Source organism: Oncorhynchus mykiss, chromosome 18 (assembly GCF_057628025.1).
Source record: "Oncorhynchus mykiss isolate SJ-2025 chromosome 18, ASM5762802v1, whole genome shotgun sequence".
In the NCBI taxonomy this organism is placed as follows: Eukaryota; Metazoa; Chordata; class Actinopteri; order Salmoniformes; family Salmonidae; genus Oncorhynchus; species Oncorhynchus mykiss.
Window position 1 is genome coordinate 46,910,903 of NC_143039.1, and position 20,369 is coordinate 46,931,271.

Here is a 20,369-nt window from a genome sequence, read left to right on the forward strand (position 1 = left end):
TAAACACCCAAAACCTCAGCGCTAAAGGGGCTGTTTTAAAATGCTCTGTGATGTGAAAACCCCTGTGCTTTCCCTGTTTTAATGAAGTTCAGTATTTTTTTATGGTATTTTTTTTATTTTTACCCCTTTTTCTCCCCAATTTCGTGGTATCCAATTGTTTTAGTAGCTACTATCTTGTCTCATCGCTACAACTCCGGGAGAGACGAAGGTAGAAAGTCCTTTCCTCCAAGCCGCATTGACACAGGGCGCATCCAACCCGGAAGCCAGCTGCACCAATGTGTCGGAGGAAACACCGTGCACCTGGCAACACTGTGCCCAGCCCGCCACAGGAGTCGCTGGTGCGCGATGAGACAAGTATTTCCCTACCGGCCAAACCCTCCCTGACCCAGACGACGCTAGGCCAATTGTGCGTCGCCCCACAGACCTCCCGGCCGCGGCCGGTTACGACAGAGCCTGGGCGCGAACCCAGAGTCTCTGATGGCACAGCTGGCGCTGCAGTACAGCGCCCTTAACCACTGCGCCACCCGGGAGGCCCGAAGTTCAGTATTGCCTTAAAGTTGCACTATTCAAAAATCTCTCCGCCATTTCCTGGTTGCTAAAACTCAAATTTCAGTTTGACAAAACAAGATGGTACAATGATTCTCTACTGTACACTATCTAAACCGTACTGAAATATATTTGAATCTGGTGTACAATCTGGTGTATGTTTGAATCGGCAGGGTAGCCTAGTGGTTAGAGCGTTGGACTAGTAACCGGAAGGTTGCAAGTTCAAAACCCCAAGCTGACGAGGTACAAATCTGTCATTCTGCCCCTGAACAAGCAGTTAACCCACTGTTCCTAGGCCGTAATTGAATTTGTTCTTAACTGACTTGCCTAGTTAAATAAAGGTTAAATAAAAATAAAATAAAATCTGGTGTACAAAACTGCCAGTAAAAGACTCACAAACAAAACTTAAGAACGGGATGCATAGAAATAGAACATATCTACTGCTTCTTAGACTTGCTTTCAAGTAGAATGATAGATCTATAACTCACATTTCTCTGTGAATTTGGATCGGGTCGCCCAAAAAGTGACATATTTCCACTTTAAACTTCTTGGAGATATATTTTTCAGAGTTACGGATGTTTTTCTATTTGACAGGCACCCCATATCAACATCTGTTTTCTCAATTCTCATCTGCTCTCTATATAGTGTACTGTTCAATACTGTACAGTAGAGTTGCTGGCCCAGACAGTAGCAGATGCTAGACCCTGAACCTTGCTGGACCCTGAACCCTCCAAACCAAAGAAGCCAAAAGTACAGTCTGTGCCATAACTATGCCTTCATCATATTGCAGTGCCAACTCCAATGAGGAACATCCCTCACAGCAGGACATGCCCAATGAACCTCTCTTCCCTTCTGTCCTTCCCCTTTTACCTGCTGTACCTCTATTCTAATTAACAGGTGCTCAAAGTCTTAGGGGGTTGCCCCAGGCAACAGGGTGGGTACGCCATTAGCCCATCTAATGATGGAGGGAGAGAGCGGGATAGAGAGAGGGGAGGTTAGAGATGTGTGAGGTATCTGTTAGTTCACACGCACTGTTTACCGGGACAGAGGTGGGCAATCCGAGTGGTGGGGAGATCTGCTGCAAGGGCTCGCTTACACTGTGTGAGAATGTGTGTGTGTGTGTGTGAGAGCGTGAGAGTTTTTCTCTCTGTGTGTGTGTCTCTGGTGTGTGTGTGTGCATGCGCACACTCTCCGGCGCGGGCGCAGAGCTGGAAATGCTGAGACAGACAGCTGGTTTATTTTTGGGTCAGTGACAGTGTGTCAATGGCCGCAGATGCGTCGGAAAGGAAGGCTCTGAGATACCAACAGACCCTGGTCAGTTCTTTCTCCCACGCTCTCTTCCGCTCTCTCTCTCTCTCTCCCTCTCTCTCTCTCGCTCTCTCTCTCTCTTGCTCTCTCTCTCTCTCTCTCTCTCTCTCTCTCACTACCTATCTCCTCTTATCTTTTTCCATTTGCTCTCATATTGCGTTTCGCAGCAACAGACTATCTCTCTGACTTTATCTCTATGACTTTAATCTCTATCTCTGACTTTAATCTTGCACAATCTCTTGCATGACATATCGGGCCGTCTCTGCTCTTTATGGTCTGTGCATAGGGAGCATGGGGACACACACATGCTGTCTGGTAACGGTGGTCACGGAGACCTCTTAGCAGGTCCGTGACTGTGGCAACAGGTGTCTGTGTGTCCAAGGACCCCACACCTTCAGTCTCCGTCAGGGTTTTGACTCTCTCTCTCTCTCTCTCTCTCTCTCTCTCTCTCTCTCTCTCTCTCTCTCTCTCTCTCTCTCTCTCTCTGTCTGGCTCTTTCTCTCTCTCTCTCTCTCTCTCTCTCTCTCTCTGTCTCTCTCTCTCTCCCTCTTTCTTTCTGTCTTGCTCTTTCTCTCTCTCTCTCTCTCTCTCTCTCTCTCTCTCTCTCTCTTTCTCGCTTTCTCAGCCACCTGTTCATTATTCCTCTCCACCTTTAATTCCTTTCATTTATTACCAACAAGCATAATGCATTATTACGTAGAAATAGATTGCTGTTCAACGACCTCCTTGGTATTGTACGGTGGGTGGTAAGTGCCTCTCCATGCTCTCCGATAGACCTGGGAGGAATGTGTTTGTGGGATTTCATCCATGGAGATAAATCTAGGTTTACAGCAGTGTGGTGTGGGAAGGGGGTAACCCGATCGTGCATGTGGAATATATGTGTTAATCTCCGCTCGTCACGTAGTCTAAGATGACCCCGGGGTCCAGAGTGTTCCAAAACATCTGGAGGGACTTAAACCATTAGACTTTCAGTATGTTTTTTTGGGGGGGGGGGGGGTTTGTAAGAAACACCCGCTGGAAATTGGTGTGGCATATTGTATTTAACAGGGTAGTACTATACCGTGGGCCTTTGGCTAAGGTCATAGGCTGTTAGTCTGTCTGTCCACATGCATGGTTGTGTGTGTGTGTGTGTGTGTGTGTGCCCACCAGTGTACGCATGTACTGTATGACCTGTGTGTGTTAGTACAGGCCATGTGGACTGTGATAACCGTGTGTTTACACTGTCGCCCGGGGAGCCGGGCTATATTGAGAAGTGTCACTTTTTTTGAGCGGGAGTTTGTTTCTGTTCTCTTTGTCATTGTGCTGTGGAGGATCAAGAAATGAGATCACAAGGGGGCCTCCCGTTCCAATTGAACTAGATGCCATTGCCAGGCACAATAGCGAGTTATGTGGAGAGTTGTTGACAGACGTGCGGAGAATGTGTCTGGTTAATACTCCGTAAGACTGTAGGATATTTTCGAAGACCTTCGTGTGTATTACGTTTGACTTTATAGGACATAAGAGTGGGGACACACGACACTGTCCAACCTTCCCCGTCATGTGACCTATTGCTGTAGATGTCATGTGTCTTTAGGACAAACGGACTAGCAGATGGACGGACCTGCATATAGGCAGAGGAAAGCAGACTGGTAGGCAGGCAGACAGCGCAGGTTAGGAAAGTAGATGGGTAGATTCGTATTTGTTACTAATACTATTGCTACTACAGTGGCTTCTTATGTTTGTATCTTCTGCTGCCATTGGGCTGTCACTTGAGGACATGCAATATTGTGGATACAGTTAAGGGTATTGTCAGGCCCGACGTGCAGTGGAGGGCCCTGCAACCGCGAACCGTGATTTACTCTTAACAGGACCGTTATGAGTTTGATCTATCCAAGCGATCAGTAACAGCCTGACGCTGTTACAGAACACTCCCTCTGGGGCGTCTTCATCTATTCTCATGTTGTTATCTCTGATTTTCATCTACTCTACCATCCACCTCACAGGTGTGTCCAGGGACTGGTCTTCCTTGTGAGAGGTACAAAAAGAGCCGGTATGAGGATTACGAGCAGATGCCTTCCTTGAGGCGAAATCTGTTTTACAGTGAGTTGATCAAATCTGACACTGGCGTTGTGTCGATTTCTCTCTGTATATTTTGTAATAAACGAGCTCGCTTTCCACTTGACAAACATGCTCAGGTGTCGCGGTCCGCCCACACGAACCAAACTCCCCTTGCAGAAGTCCTTAAGGGCCAGCGGGACGGACAGGCAGACGGATAGTGAGAGATCGAGAGGGAGTAAGAGGTGTGCAGCGGTGAACGTTGGGTCCCACCGGTGCTAAATATAACTCCATGGGTAGAGTTACACCCGGTGAGAAAGGGGGGAGAGAGGGAAAGTGTGTACGAGGTGCATGATGTGTAGAGGCAGTAGAGCGCGAGAGGGGCTTGGAGAGGGGAGGAGAAATCTGGAGAAAGAGGGGGATTACACAGACTGGCAGAGGTAGGGAAAGGCAGAGGATGACTGAAATAGACTGATGGAGGGCAGCAACGTGATGGTATGTGATAAAATGGGTAGATCAGGCGCACGGGTATCATTTCAAATTTGAATGGGTTGACTGCTTACAAATGCTGAACGTTTAAATCAACCAGCTTGTTGATAAGGTGTTGATACAGGCACTTTACAAGACTAATCTGACACAATGTATAGGCAAGCAAATTGATGGTGAGGTTAACCATTTTGTAATAATATTACAATGCTTACAAAACCTTTAGCATATTACCTGTTGAGTAGTATATTAGCAGTAAAAAAAAGTAAGTACTATAGTATATTGTGTAGAATAGCCATATGATAGGCATGCATTACATCCATTAGTTGATATCATGACTGTCCGGAGTGAGATCCGGTTAGATGCTAGTTAAGCAAATGCCTGGTAAGTGTTTGAATATTTCTGTGTGTTTACTAGACATATATTTGGTGAAGTCTTTAAGATTCCAATTGACATCAGAGAGATTTGCCTTCCTGTCCCCGTGGTTTGCCAAGATGTTGTGTTACCAGAGGTATATCCTGAATGTAAGAGACAGCCTCGAGTTTGTGCAGAAACCATGAGGCAAAAGAGAAAGGAGTCGGTCTTTCAGTACGCCTCTCCTCATCACGAATCTGTAGGGGGAGAATTTCCTCAAATTTCCCCCAGATAATTTTTTTTTTTTTTTAAAACATACTGTATGGAATTCCTTAGAATAAAAACAAATGTTTATATAAAACTTTTTAGACATTTAAAACAATTATCTCCAGTATTTACATTATTATGTTTTGAGTATGGTGTGTAGAGGATTTCCACTCATTTGCAGGCTGGTGTTTCCTGCACTATTTGCCAGGGGTGAGTTGGTGGAGAGAGGTTTCCTCTTCCTTGGTATAGTAGAACTAGTGACATAACAAGCCTTTACTGCTGCACTACAGGGGACTGAAAGTATTTCGGACTCCTTTTCCCGGAGGCTAGTATTTCCCAACAGATCCATGACTACAGTTATATGGATTTTGTGGACACGTCTCTTTTAAGCCTGCTACTGATTTGATAACTGTGTTGAATTCAGCCATTCAAATCCAACAGCACACTGTTATAAATCATTCACGGTCAGTAAATCCTGTCCACAGAATCGGCAGACAACAGCTGGCAAAGTAACCACATGAAAAGAAATACTACAGTTTATTATAGAATACTACAGGACTTAGTGTACTATACTACACACTGTTGGATCCCTCAATCGTGATGTGCTTACTATATAATTGTGTAGTATACTATAGTAAATGCTACAATATTATCCACAAGAACAAAAAACACTGTAGTAAATACTACAGTAATGTCCGCAAAAACACTACACTTGTTTAACTATAGGAAATTCTACAGTATTTAACTCTGCCCATTCCCCTTCCCCCAGAAGTGAGAAACTTACATGCCAATTATAGACCATATATTGTGTTCCCTACAGGTTATAGAAAAGAGCAGAAGGTCTGAACTATTCGTTCAGACCCCAGCCCTACATACCTACCTACATGTTATGGAAAATTTGCTCTTTTGATATTTCTCCAGTAGATTTCCTGAAGGAGACTCTACTTCTATGTCAAAGATAATAAAAAATAAACACTATAATAATGTCTGCAAAATCACTACAGTAAATACTACAGTAACAAAAACACTACAATAAATACTGCAGTATAGTATTGCCAGCAAAAATACTATAGTAAATACTACTGTTATTTTACTACAGCATTAATACTAAAGTTAACTGTAAATATGACAGTAAAGTCAGCAAAAACACTACAGTCAATATTAGCGTTTTTACCATATTATAAACTGGGTGATTCGAGCCCTGAATGCTGATTGGCTGAAAGCCGGGATATATCAGACTGTATACCACAGTAATGAAAAAACATTACTTTTTACTGATCTAATTACATTGGTAACCAGTTTTTAACAGCAATAAGGCACCTCGGGGGTTGGTGGTATATTGGCCATATACCACACCACTTTGTGCCTTATTGCTTCAGTATACTATAGTATTTTTTTTATGTGGGTGTTGATTAAAGAAAATCCCCACATATTCTGTCTGGCTCAATGTACACTGAATAAAAATATAAACATCTTGGTTTCATAAGCTGAAACACAAGATTCCCCAAATATTACATTGACACAAAAAGCTTATGGCGCTTCAATTTGGTGCACAAATTGAATTACATCTCTCTTAGTGTGCATTTCTTCTTTACCCCTTTGCCAAGATAATCCATCCACCTGACAGGTGTGGCATATCAAGAAGCTTGATTAAACAGCATGATCATTACACAGGTGCGGCTTGTATTGGGGACAAAAAAAGGCCACTCTAAAATGTGCAGTTTTGTCAGACAACACAATGCCACACAAGTTCTGAGCGAGCATGCAATTGGCATGCTGACTGCAGGATTGTCCACCAGAGCTGTTGCCAGAAAATGTCATGTTAATTTCTGTACTATAAGCAGCCTGGTTTGCTGATGTCAACCTTGTGAACAGAGTGCCCCATGGTGGCAGTGGGGTTATGGTATGGACAGGCATAAGCTACGGACAACAAATACATTTGCACAGAGATATCGTGACAAGATCCTGAGTCCCATTTTCGTGCCATTCATCCTCTACCATCACCTCACTTTTTAAAATAAAAAAGTATTTGTGACAAACAGATGCATATCTGTATTCCAAGTCATGTGAAATCCATAGATTAGGGCCTAATGAATGTATTTCAGTTGACTGATTTCCTTATATGAACTGGAACTCAGTTAAAATCTTTAAAATTGTTGATTGTTGCATTTATATTTTTGTTCAGTGTGTATAATAGTGCCTATTTTCCTCAACATGTTGGTAACCAGTAAGAGGTTTGTTGGACACTGAGAGCTGATACAGGTATGATACTTATCGTCAATGTATCCCATGGTAAGCCGAGCTGTGACATGTCTGGTCCAATGGAAGTCATGGTGTGTGCAGCTCATGTACATGTTGGTGATTTTATTTGGTATACATATCCATGTGTATGACTGACGTACAGTACTCTTTCTAGGACCCACAGAGACAGACTTGTACATGCACACTAAATTACGAGGTGTTGAAAGGCAGCCCAAAGCGTAAATGGGGTGCCAGGTAGCCTAGTGGTTAGGTTGCTGGATCGAATCCCCGAGCTGACATGGTAAAAATCTGTCTTTCTGCCCCTGAGTTAACCCACTGTTCCCCGGGCGCCGGAGACGTAGATGTCCCCCGCACCTCTCTGATTCAGAGGGGTTGGGTTAAATGTGGAAGACACATTTCAGTTGAAATATTCAGTTGTACAACTGACGAGGTATCCCCCTTTCCCTAAATGCTAGGCCTGACTGATTCCTAGTGTGGTGTTGTTGACTAGAGGTCAATAGTATACAGTATACTTTCGATTTCAACTGTATATCAGAAGGTTTTCAGACTTCCCTCAACAGGTTGTTGGTTTCCCACAAAAGCTATTGTTTCACAAATTCAATTATGTCTGGTGTATGACATCAGTATCTACATTGTGATAAAGATCCGTTTACCACTTGATCAAAATGTTCATTAAACAATACAGGTACAGTTCAAGGTGGAAGTTTACATGCACCTTAGCCAAATACATTTAAACTCAGTTTTTCACAATTCCTGACATTTAATCCGAGTAAAAATTCCCTGTGTTAGGACAGTTAGGATCACCACTTTCTTTTAAGAATGTGAAATGTCAGAATAATAGTAGAGAGGATGATTTATTTCAGCTTTTATTTCTTTCATCACATTCCCAGTGGGTCAGAAGTTTACATACACTCAATTAGTATTTGGTAGCATTGCCTTTAAATTGTTTAACTTGGGTCAAAGGTTTTGGGTAGCCTTCCACAAGCTTCCCACAAGTTGGGTGAATTTTGGAGCATTTCTCCTGACAGAGCGAGTGTAACTGAGTCAGGCTTGTAGGCCCCCTTGCTCGCACACGCTTTTTCAGTTCTGCCCACAAATTTTCTATGGGTTTGAGGTCAGGTCTTTGTGATGGCCACTCCAATACCTTGACTTTGTTGTCCTTAAGCCATTTTGCCACAACTTTGGAAGTATGCTTGGGGTCATTGTCCATTTGGAAGACTCATTTGCGACCAAGCTTTAACTTCCTGACTGATGTCTTGAGATGTTGCTTCAATATATCCACATAATTTTACTTCCTCATTATGCCATTTATTTTGTGAAGTGCACCAGTCCCTCTTGCAGCAAAGCACCCCCACAACATGATACTGCCACCCCCGTGCTTCACGGTTGGGATGGTGTTCTTTGGCTTGTTTTTATCACTTTAAACATGTATTTTGAGGTCCACCCCTGTAAACGAAATTTGCCTGACGCTTGGCAGCGCGAGCGGAGAAGGAGAGTCTCATTTCATACAAGCGCATTTTCGTCCACGTCCCCTCTCCTCGATTAGTTTTTGACCTTTTATCAAACAGAGGAGAGAAAGGATGGAGGAGAGAGGACGCAGAGGTTGAGCAAATCCAGTTGAGAAAAGGCCATAGTATGGATTTGCAATGTAGGCCTTCACTTTAGCGTGCAGCAGGTATAAGAATAGCTTTAACACTTAGTATCACGGTAATAAGCAAACATGAATCATAAAAGAATTAGTGTTTTACATGGAAGCCCACATTAACTATACAGTATTATGACATTATTCAGGTCTCTAACTTAATTATGCTATTCCATCATTATGTACATAGACAAAGGTTTGTCTGTTTAAATGGGTTTGAAGACCATTGAACTGTTCATGTGGAAAAGATCGGAGTGGAGAACATAATTCCTTACAAGACGGTCTGCCATTTGGATTGTGTTTTTATCATAGTAATTAGTAGACTTAATTGACCGTTTTATGCAAGTAATTCGAATATGTCGTCTTCCATTTGGAATTGGAATGGAATGTTTGCCACCTCTCCAGTTTGATAGTGAAATGTGTCGATCTTGATTTACAAAGCGTGTGAAATACTTACCCACAACCAATTGCTAGTCTTGTCTGATAGAGGATCACATACCTTGGCTCTTGGCATGATCTTTGGTTGGTATAGTAGCTTACCAGCCCCATGCTCACCCCCCACCCCCGTAAGAAATTCATGTAATAGAATGTATCTTTGAGTGATAGCTATGTCTTGTAATTACAAAATGATGAAAGCCAAGTAATGTCGTATTAGATTTACTAGATAACAGGACATTATTTTAGTGTGCGTTTCTGAAAGTATGTCCGTGTCTCTATGCGTGCGTCTGCATGTCTGTGTGGGAGAGCTGTAGGCTGGAGTTACCTCTTTACCACATGTCTGGATGCTGTCCATCTGTAATTCATCCAAATGTAGACACATGCTTCCGGCTCAGTGAGATTTTAATCTGAAACAATCAATATACACTACCGTTCAAAAGTTTGGGATCACTTAGAAATGTTTTTGAAAGAAAAACACTTTTTTTGTCCAAGAACATCAAATTGATCAGAAATAGTGTCGATATTGCTAATGTTGTAAATGACTATTGTAGCTGGAAATGGCAGATTATTTGTGGAATATCTACATAGGCGTACATAGGCCCATTATCAGCAACCATCACTCCTGTGTTCCAATGGCACGTTGTGTTAGCTAATCCAAGTTTCTCATTTTAAAAGGCTAACTGATCATTAGAAACCCTTTTGCAATTATGTTAGCACAGCTGAAAACTGTTGTTCTGATTTAAATTAGCAATAAAACTGGCCTTCTTTAGACTAGTTGATTATCTGGAGCATCAGCATTTGTGGGTTCGATTACAGGCTCAAAATAGCCAGAAACAAAGACCTTTCTTCTGAAACTCGTTAGTCTATTCTTGTTCTGAGAAGTGACGGCTATTCCATGCGAGAAATTGCCAAGAAACTGAAGATCTCATACAACGCTGTGTACTACTCCCATTACAGAACAGCGCAAACTGGCTCTAACCAGAATAGAAAGAGGAGTGGGTGGCCCCTGTGCACAACTGACCAAGAGGACAAGAACATTAGAGTGTCTAGTTTGCGAAACAGACGCCTCACAAGTCCTCAACTGGCAGTTTCATTAAATAGTACCCACAAAACACCAGTCTCAACGTCAACTGTGAAGAAGCGACTCCGGGATGCTGGCCTTCTAGGAAGAGTTGCAAAGAAAAAGCCATATCTCAGACTGGCCAATAAAAATGTAATAATAAGATGGGCAAAACAACAGACACTGGACAGAGGAACTCTGCCTGTAAGACCAAAATCCTGGAGTCGCCTCTTCACTGTTGACGTTGAGACTGGTGTTTTGCGGGTACTATTTAATGAAGCTGCCAGTTGAAGACTTGTTTCTCAAGCTAGACACACTAATGTACTTGTCCTCTTAACTAAACTTGGATTAGTTAGCACAACGTGCCATTGGAACGCAAGAATGATGGTTGCTGATAATGGGCCTCTGGATGCCTATGTAGATATACCATTACAAATCTGCCGTTTCCAGCTACCCTAGTCATTTACAACATTAACAATGTCTACACTGTATTTCTGATCAATTTGATAGTTTAATGGACAAAACATTTGCTTTTCTTTCAAAAACAAGGACATTTCTAAGTGACCCCAAACTTTTGAACGGTAGTGTATGTATATTGCTTTTACATTCTTCTATGATAGATGAATGTTCCCTTAACATAAGTTTCTTGTTTTCATATGTAAACATATATGAACTGTTACATGTAGATATACTGTATGTATAATAATAGAATATACTGCATGATGTATGATACACATTCGGTGTGAAATTAAAATATCTTAAACTATTCTTATTTTCCTAAAATAACACTTTTGCACTCTAACCTTACCTGAACTACATTTTCAGCGGGTCGTCATTGTCTTTTGCTCATGAACATATGGGTAATGTAGTCTCTCCTCCGCCTGTCACTTTCAGCTGTATGGGCAATACAGCGAGCACCCGGGTGGGTCTGGCCGCCGGAGAGAGGCCACCCGACTGCTAACAGAGAGACAATGGAAGAAACACGACCACCATCACCATGGTCACCATCCGCAGCATCGCCATGGCCACCATCACCACAGCCACCACCATGGCCACCCCCACAGTCACACACATGGACGCGGGCACCACAGCAGGCACAGGGGTCGGCATCACTCGGATGAGGCAGGACAAGCACATGAGGCTACAGAGCAAGGCAACCCTTTGTCTATAAAGAAACGCCGCTCCTACTCAAAGTGCAGAGGTGAGGAGTCCATGCTCCGTAAAGTCTGTGGTGGTTAATTTCTTTACTATCAAATGAGGAGAGACAAACTTATCACACAAGTCAATCATACTTGAACTAAATCTTTATTCACTTATTGATATGGGAGCAGGTCAATACAACACACACACATAAAGTGAATCGATTGAGTGCTGTACGATATTGATGTCTGGTGAAAGAATCACCCTCAGATGATTCGTTGAGAGCCCCGAGAAAAAGGTACAAATGTATTTTATAGCCAAGATACACCCCTTTCAGTCTACATCACAAACAACAGATGTATGGAATGGGTCATTAGGTTAAGATTTGTATGAAAGATACTTATAATTCACAGCAGACGTTATCTGCTGTAAAAACAGTTATCAAGGTCTGGCCCTGGGGTCATCTCTCCCTGGTATCCATTAGAACAAAAACATTAACTCATGCTCTGGAATGCGCTAACACCCAAAGGCATCGTAAATCTTCCAGAGGCCCATCCTCAGTAGAACACACACAGATGAGCGTTCTAACAACCTCTTATTCTGTTGCATAAAACAACCATTTGATGCAATAAACGTATTATAACATAATCTTGCAATTTTGCTTTCACAAGTCGCTGGTGTTAAATGACCTCGAACAGTGTTAAAGTGAATCATGTCTGTCATGTTGTTTGCTCAGACTGTGTAGCGCGGGTACAGAGGTTCCTGGTCACCAAGCTGGGAGAGGACTGGATCTTCCTGGTGCTGCTGGGCGTCTCAATGGCGCTGGTCAGCTGGACCATGGACTACACCAGCGCCAAGAGTCTACAATGTACTACAATACCCACAATGCAACACATACTAAACAATCTTGTTTTATGATGACGCAATATGTTTTTATAATGCTTGCGTTTGAGCCACTGAACCACACAGCTGCATGAATGCTTTTACACCATAAATAATGATCTAGACTAGACACCTGGTTGCTCGTTGTCGGAGGATTAGGGTGAGGGGTTATCGAAAAGTGTTGCAAAATGGTTCCGTGGTAACGTGATATGCAAAATTCATCTTGCAAAACAAACATTACAAAACAGTATACTTGAAATTATGGTTACAGTCATTACCCATATTATGGAGTTTAGTGAAGTTTGTATGATGGAGTCCCTCCAGGCTCTGTTCTTGCACCGCTACTGTTCTAATTTTATATGCTACCTCTCAGTGATGTTATTCATAAACAGAGTCCATTTTCACTGATATGTGTACACTGTAAAAAAATATTTGTCGATTCAACATACCATATTCGGTGCCCATTGTTACCATGCTTCTTTAAAATTCCATGTCAAGTCCAGTCCAGATTTTGTGTGGAGTTTAAGTTTTTCTTCAACCTAGTAAAGTTAGTGGAACTGACAAATGTGAATTTAATAACTTGTTGAATGAACTTCATACATTTAGTCAAATTAACTGATTAAAAAAAAATTGTGCTAACGAAGCTACTAAAGTTGTTTTGGCAAATTCCCTAAGTCTAGAGGACAAGTATTTGCTAGTCAGAAAAGCGAAACAAAGTTTTTTTTAACTTACCAAAGTTTGTTACCCGGCTGCCTTAAAATCTTAAGTTCAACTTCCAGTTGAAACAACTACTTTGAAAATGACCCATTTCAGAACTGACAAAGTCTTTGAAATGATAAAATATATTTCAGTGGGGAACATTATGCTCCCATCTGTCAACCAACCAACAGATCACTTTACCCACAATGGCATTCTCAGTAACAGTAGGCAGGTTTCCATTGACCCAGGTTTATTCGACAAAAGCAATGTGGCAAAAAAAGATTGTTGCAACCAATGTAATGGAAACGGCAGACATAGGAGAAACTTTACTTTTTGAACTGTCTTTATTGCGACAAATGATGATGGAAACTGTGTTTTCTAATTAAAGGATGATAAACTAATAATTTTGATGGTACATGGGGCACGTGATGTCACCACATAACTCTAAAGCTCCACATCACAGTTAATTCTAAATACCTACTGCTTGCAAAATCTATTTTTTCAACTATAAAAATAATGTTTCTTTGCAGGACAAGGATTGTTCTGACTTTCAAAAGTGCCTGAATTGCTTCAACTTGCTTTTCTGGTTGGCTGGCGAGTTTCACCATCCAATTGTTTTAGATCTACAGGAGTGCAGTTTTCACCATGGGACAGACCGTGGCGATACTTTGGCACATGAGAATTATTTGAATATGGCAAATATTAGTCAATTATACACCGGGTGGGTCTAATCCTGAATGCTGATTGCTTAAAACCGCATTCCAGCTGGTGTCAATTCCACAAGTTACCAACGGCTAAATATATGAAGTTAAAATGACTATTTACTCTGTTTCATCTGACTGCCCAATCCACTGTCTCATCAGCCCAGCCAGGCAATTTATAAACTTGATCTCCACTATAAAAAGCATCTTCACATTATCTCAGATTTCTTTTAGACTAACATTTCGTTTTCGACAGCGGAGATTTGTATAAACCTTGCTGTCTGTCTCTCCGACATTTGCAACATTGTTTCAATATTCAAATTCAATCTCCAGCTCCATAGTAATGACCGTGTCGGGAGTCGGGACGATACAGAAAGACCGGCAGGTAGGGTCTCTCAGCCAGTCGAAAATCATGAATCAGCTTGCATAATTTTTATGGATATTATACAAAGAAATGTAAAATTGAAAAAATATCAAACAAAACAAAGTGCAGGTAGTTTGCAGTCTTTCCATCTTCAGCTTGAAGTGATTGTGTTAGCTGTGCTGTTTCCTCTGTTGCCTGTACTGTTTGACATGACTGTACGTTAGCCATAGTTAGTTGACATGGCTAGCTAGTAAGCTATTTTCTTTCTAAAATGTCAACAAAAAAATCACTGGGCAAGTTAATGGAAACAAAACTACTGACAGAAACATTTTTCTTTTTACATGAGGTTGTTTATCCACCTACGTTGAATGCACTAACTGATAAATGTGTCAGCTAAATGTCCAAATATAAATACACAACGCACGGATGCAAAACATGCTGGGTATTATACTAATGAGCCCCCCCCCCCCCCCTCCCAATAGAATACCACTAATGCCAAGAGAAACGTCTACAAGTGGAAACAGACATCTGTCAGTCCAGATGGATTGACAGTTGACCCTCGCAAACCCCATTTTACAGTGTTTTTTTCTTTGTAACTGTCTGTGTCAGTGTCTGCCCTGTCACAACCAACTTCCCTTTCTCCTCTCTTCTCACCTCCATTACCTCATCCTCCACCCTCTTCCCTGATCTTCACCCCGTGTTCTGTCTCCCCCCTCATTTCCTTCCTCCCTCTTGCACTTCCACTTCTCCAATTCCCCTCTGTCCCTCTTTCTGTCCCCATGTCAGTGTACAAGTGGATTCACTGGGAGCTGAGGGGTAATGTCCTGCTCCAGTACCTGGCCTGGGTCAGCTATCCTATGGTGCTCATCATGTTCGCCTCCTCCTTCTGCCACCTGGTTGCCCCACAAGCCATCGGTGTGTACACGCTCAATGCTTACTGCTTACTTTCCCCACCACCCGCCACCCCTAATGACCTGTTACCCGCAATCTGTTATCCATTGATTTTTCTCCCCTCTCTGTTTGTGTACCTACCTAGCCCTGGCCTGACACACGGATGTCCTCACTATATATCTAGAGTTATGACCCTGTTGTCGAGTCAAATGTATATATATTTTTTCCTGTAAAACAGCGATTTTGTAATAATTTTTCTTCCCCGACCTCTTTTCACCTCACCACCCTGTTTGTCTGTGTTTCTCTTTCTCTTTGTGTCGCTCTCTGTCTGTGTCTCTCTCTCTCTCTCTCTCTTCAACTCACCGCCCTGTTTGTCTTTCTATTTTTCTCTGTGTGTCACGCTCTCTCTTTCTGTGTCTCCATGTGTCTCTCGCTCTCTCTTTCTGTGTCTCCCTGTGTCTCTCACTCTCTCTTTCTGTGTCTCCCTGTGTCTCTCGCTCTCTCTTTCTGTGTCTCCCTGTGTCTCTCGCTCTCTCTGTCTGTGTCTCCCTGTGTCTCACGCTCTCTCTGTTTGTCTTTCTCTGTGTGTCTTTCTCTTTCAGGCTCTGGTATTCCTGAGCTGAAGACCATTCTCAGAGGCGTAGTGCTGAAGGAGTATCTGACTCTCAAGGCTTTTATTGCCAAGGTCATTGGTCTGACTGCAGGTCTGGGCAGTGGGATGCCAGTGGGGAAAGAGGTGGGTTACACACACTCACATCTGATTCCCTGATTACAGCTGTCTAAAAAGCCACTAAACGTTTCCTTGTTTCTGACCCCTTTCTATTTGTCCTTCATATTGCTTCCCAAGGGCCCATTTGTTCATATAGCCAGCATCTGTGCTGCTGTGCTGAGCAAGTGTATGATGTTCTTCTCAGGAGTCAATCAGGTAAGCAGTTACTTGACCAGCATTGAGAATAAGGAGGACAATACATTTTTGTCGGATCACTTCGCATTATACTTTTAGGCGTTTTTCATTGACTCTTTCTTTTCCTCCCTCTGTTCCTTACTGGTATGGGATCCTCTTATCCCCTTTCTCTCTCTCTCTCTCTCTCTCTGTGTGTGTGTCAGTAGAGCCCATACTGCTACACAGACATCCTCACAGTTGGCTGTGCAGTTGGGGTGGGCTGTTGTTTCGGTACCCCTCTTGGAGGTACAACACTATATTCCTTTTCTTTCTCTCAATTCACCTTCCATTCATCTAGTATGAAGCAAGCTACGAAATCAGCCGAAAGAATTGTCATGTGTCTGACAATCAATATGGGCATGGTGCTGAAATATCCTTAAAAATATTTTGATTTGTGACGGGTCTCATAGCAAGCCTTCAGTGTATAGTAAATATGCAATCTAGACTTTGACTGCATGCCACACTTTGTAATATCACATCTGAATGATATTTTACCAGTCTTTCTTTGATCCTGCCGTTCCCCCAGGGGTGCTGTTCAGTATAGAGGTGACGTCCACTTACTTTGCTGTGAGGAACTACTGGAGAGGATATTTTGCCGCCACCTTCAGTGCCTTTATATTCAGAGTGCTCTCTGTGTTCAACAAAGACGCAGGTGGGTCAATGCACTATGACATCAGTACGGGATGCACGCTTTTTGGTCAACACATAAACCCTTTGTGACGGCTGTCGACAGACATGTTTGGCTCGAGGGAACCCTTTCCCGTAGAACCGTATCTGTGAAATGATATAGGCCAATTACGGTATGATAATGAAAGCAGAGATTCTGCTAGGTGTTGCCTTCTGGTTTCCTCTATGTTGTATAGTATGCATGTATACATTCTAACACTCGATCTCCCTCTTCCCCTGTCTTTTTGTCCACCACAGTCACCATCACTGCTCTCTTCCGCACCAAGTTCCGCATGGATTTCCCCTTTGACCTCCAGGAGCTGCCAGCGTTTGCCATCATCGGGTGAGAGAAAGGGTCGAGAGGGGGCCCCAGGAGCGTGGTGAGGGCACGGTGACCGCACTGTGTGTAGTTCTTTGTCACAACCCAACATGAATGCGTAATCTCAGTCTATGTGCCACTTATATTGGTAGTTATCACAAGAACGGAGATGCTGTGAATGGTTTTTGCTTGCTGCTGCGCTTGGTTCAGCTTCCTAGACTACAGAGCTGGAAATAAATATATTATAGGCTAGATCAACACCAACTAAATGAACAGCTGAAGCAAGCGCATACACACTGAGTGTACTAAACATTAAGAGCACCTGCTCTTTCCATGACGTAGACTGACCAGGTGAATTCAGGTGAAAGCTATGATCCCCTGTTGAGGTCACCTGTTAAGTTCACTTCAATCAGTGTTGATAAAGAGGAGGAGACAGGTTAAATAATGATTTTTTTAAAGCCTTGAGACAATTGTGTATGAGTGTCATTCAGAGGGTAAATGGAACCGCAACTCTGCTGGGTTTTTAACGCTCAACAGTTTCCCGTGTGTATCAAGAACGGTCCACCACCCAAAGGACATCCGGCCAACTTGACACAACTGTGGGACGCTTTGGAGTCAACATGGGCCAGAATCCCTGTGGAACGCTTTTGACACCTTGTAGAGTCCATTCCCCAATGAAATTAGGCTGTTTTGAGGGCAAAAAAGGGTGAGGGGTGTGCAATTAAATATCCGAAAGGTGTTCTTAATGTTTTGTGCACTCTGTGTATATTCTTCAGAAAATGTACCTTTTTTTGTTCTTATTTGGACCTTGAGAGTGAGTGAGGTAAAGGTCCTGGTGTTTGTCTCTTCAGGATCTCCTGCGGGTTCCTGGGGGCCTTCTTCGTCTGGCTGAACCGCCAGGTGGTGCTGTTCATGAGGAAACCCAACGCCATGACACGCTTCCTCACCAGACAGTGAGTTACAGGGATTGGGGAGGTATTTTGATGAGACACTTGAGAGAAATGCACAGCTGAATTGGAGAGGATCAGGCTAGGGACATGATGGGAATATAAATCGAATAGAATCATTCATTGTCCTCCTCCAAATAAATGATTGTTGCTGACTGGTAGATTTTACAAAAACAGACAGAGAATCAAACCATCACCCAGACATTGACCGATCCGTCTATAAGCAATCTGTGGTCCCTGAAAAATCAATTAGTTACACACACTCGCTCTAATACAAATGAAAGATTTAACAGCAACCAGTGCAGCTGCTTTTGTCAGAGCTGCACATATTTACACTGTAGATGATGGACGGGAACACTGAAATTAGACCAACAGAGAGCAGGACGGGGTAATTATATTGTCAGCTTTGAAAGTGTTCAATTGGTGCTTGCTCTTAGGCCTGTCCTACAGGGAGACATAGGGGGGTTATCTTCTAGGAGGAGAAGCAGAACATTTTTGAAGAGGGTATTGTGGCATAGGGTGCAGTTATTTTGAAAAGGTTATACGGAAAAGTATTAAAAAATATTAAAAGTATCAGAAAGTATTCACACTCTTTTGTTGTGTTACAAAGTGGGATTAAAATTAATTTGTCATTTTTTTTGTCATTGATCTACACAAAATACTCTGTCAAATTGGAAGAACATATATATATATATATATATATATTTAAAGTTTTTGGGGAGAATAAAACACTAACATATTTTGATTAGATGAGTATGCATTCCCCTGAGTCAATACATGTGAGAATCACCTTTGGCAGCGATTACAGCTGAGACTCTTTCTGGGTAAATCTGTAAGAACTTTGCACACCTGGATTGTACAATATTTGCCCATTATTCCTCAAGCTCTGTCAAGTTGTTTGTTAATTATTGCTAGACAGCAATTTTCAAGTCTTGCCATAGATTTAAGGCGATTAAAGTCTAAACTGTAAATAGGCCACATAGGAACATTCAATGTCGTCTTGGTAAGTATTTGTCCTGCTCTGTGTTCAGGCTGGAAAGCAGTCTGAACCAGGTTTTCCTCTAGGACTTTGCCTGTGCTTAGCTCTAGTACTTTTCTTTTTATCCGAAAAAATTATGTTGCCGATGACAAGCATACCCATAACATGATGCAGCCAACACCATGCTTGAAAATATGAAGTGGTACTCAGTGATGTGTTGTGTTGGATTTGCCCCAAACATAATGCTTTGTATTCAGAATAAAAGTTAATTTCTTCACCACATTTTTTGCAGTATTACTTTAGTGCCTTATTGCAAACAGGATGTACTGTATGTTCTGGAATATTTTTTATTCTGGACAGGCTTCCTTCTTTTCACTTTGTCATTTAGGTTAGTATTGTGGAGTAACTAAAATGTCGTTGATCCATCCTCAGTTTTCTCCTATCACAACCATCTAACTCTGTAACTGGTTTAAAATCACCATTGGCCTCATGGGGAAATCTCTGAGCGGTTTCCTTCCTACCCGTCAACTGAGTTAGGAAGGACGGCTGTATCTTTGTAGTCATTCCAAAGTGAGATTAATAATTTCAACATGTTCAAAGGGATATTCAATGTCTGACTTGTTAAAAACATTTTTACTCCTGAAGATATTTAGGCTTGCCATAACAAAGGGGTTGAATACTTATTGACTCAAGACATTTCAGCTTTTCATTTTAAATTAATTTGTAAACATCTCTCAAAACATCATTTGTAGATCAGTGACAATCTAAATGTAATCCATTTTAAATTCAGGCTGTAACACAATGAAATGTGGAAAAAGTCAAGGTGTTAGTACTTTCTGAAGGCCCTGTATATCCTATTTAGCAGATCATTTTATCCAAAACGATTTACAGTCACGCGTGCATACATTTTACATACGGGTGGTCCCGGAAATCAAATCCACTATCCTGGCGTTGCAGGCGCCCTCTACCAACTGAGCTACAAAGAACCACAGGGATATAGGGTTGTAAGGCAGAGTTGAAAGTAGAAAGCGAATGGCTGTTTTTAATCCTTGTTCTCTCACCAGCCGACTGATTTTCCCCGGTGTTGTGACCTTAGTGATAGCCACCTTGACCTTTCCCCCTGGATTTGGACAGTTCATGGCTGGAGAGGTCAGATTTCAAATCCAATTTTGTTTGCCCATTTATTGTTGTTGTCTGTCACTATGTTAAAATGACTATACTCTGTAGAAGACCCTGTTTATCGGGACTTGAAAACACTTCGGTAACACTTTATAACACTTTCATGAATAAGCATAAATTATTATAAAGTGTTACAAACATTGTTATGCTTGGCTAAAATGCGACTTATCTACTATTCTCAATCGTGAAAAATGTAACTGCAGAGACACATTCATAGGATCATCTAAAGAGTATGACTATTTACCAAAATGTGTGGATTGTT

At 42.1% G+C, this 20,369-nt stretch overlaps 1 protein-coding gene across 6 annotated transcripts in view; it reads left to right on the forward strand.

Annotated features, from left to right (window-relative positions):
• Positions 1–1,565: 1,565 nt before the first annotated feature.
• Positions 1,566–20,369, forward strand: part of LOC110496189 (chloride channel protein) — a 28,424-nt gene continuing 9,620 nt past the window's right edge. Inside the window, exons 1-11 of one of the 6 annotated variants that reach the window (XM_021571936.3) lie at positions 1,566–1,860; positions 11,292–11,598; positions 12,274–12,405; positions 14,970–15,098; positions 15,677–15,810; positions 15,922–15,999; positions 16,185–16,263; positions 16,544–16,669; positions 16,942–17,026; positions 17,854–17,955; positions 19,993–20,077. In XM_021571936.3, the coding sequence (XP_021427611.2) occupies positions 1,810–1,860; positions 11,292–11,598; positions 12,274–12,405; positions 14,970–15,098; positions 15,677–15,810; positions 15,922–15,999; positions 16,185–16,263; positions 16,544–16,669; positions 16,942–17,026; positions 17,854–17,955; positions 19,993–20,077 (1,308 nt within the window). In that variant the 5' untranslated portion in view covers positions 1,566–1,809. Of the gene's footprint in view, positions 1,861–4,103; positions 4,384–11,291; positions 11,599–12,273; positions 12,406–14,969; positions 15,099–15,676; positions 15,811–15,921; positions 16,000–16,184; positions 16,264–16,543; positions 16,670–16,941; positions 17,064–17,853; positions 17,956–19,992; positions 20,078–20,369 lie in introns of those variants that run through there. The other 5 variants (XR_016488499.1, XM_090208600.1, XM_021571937.3 and 2 more) reach the window with 5 other exon arrangements.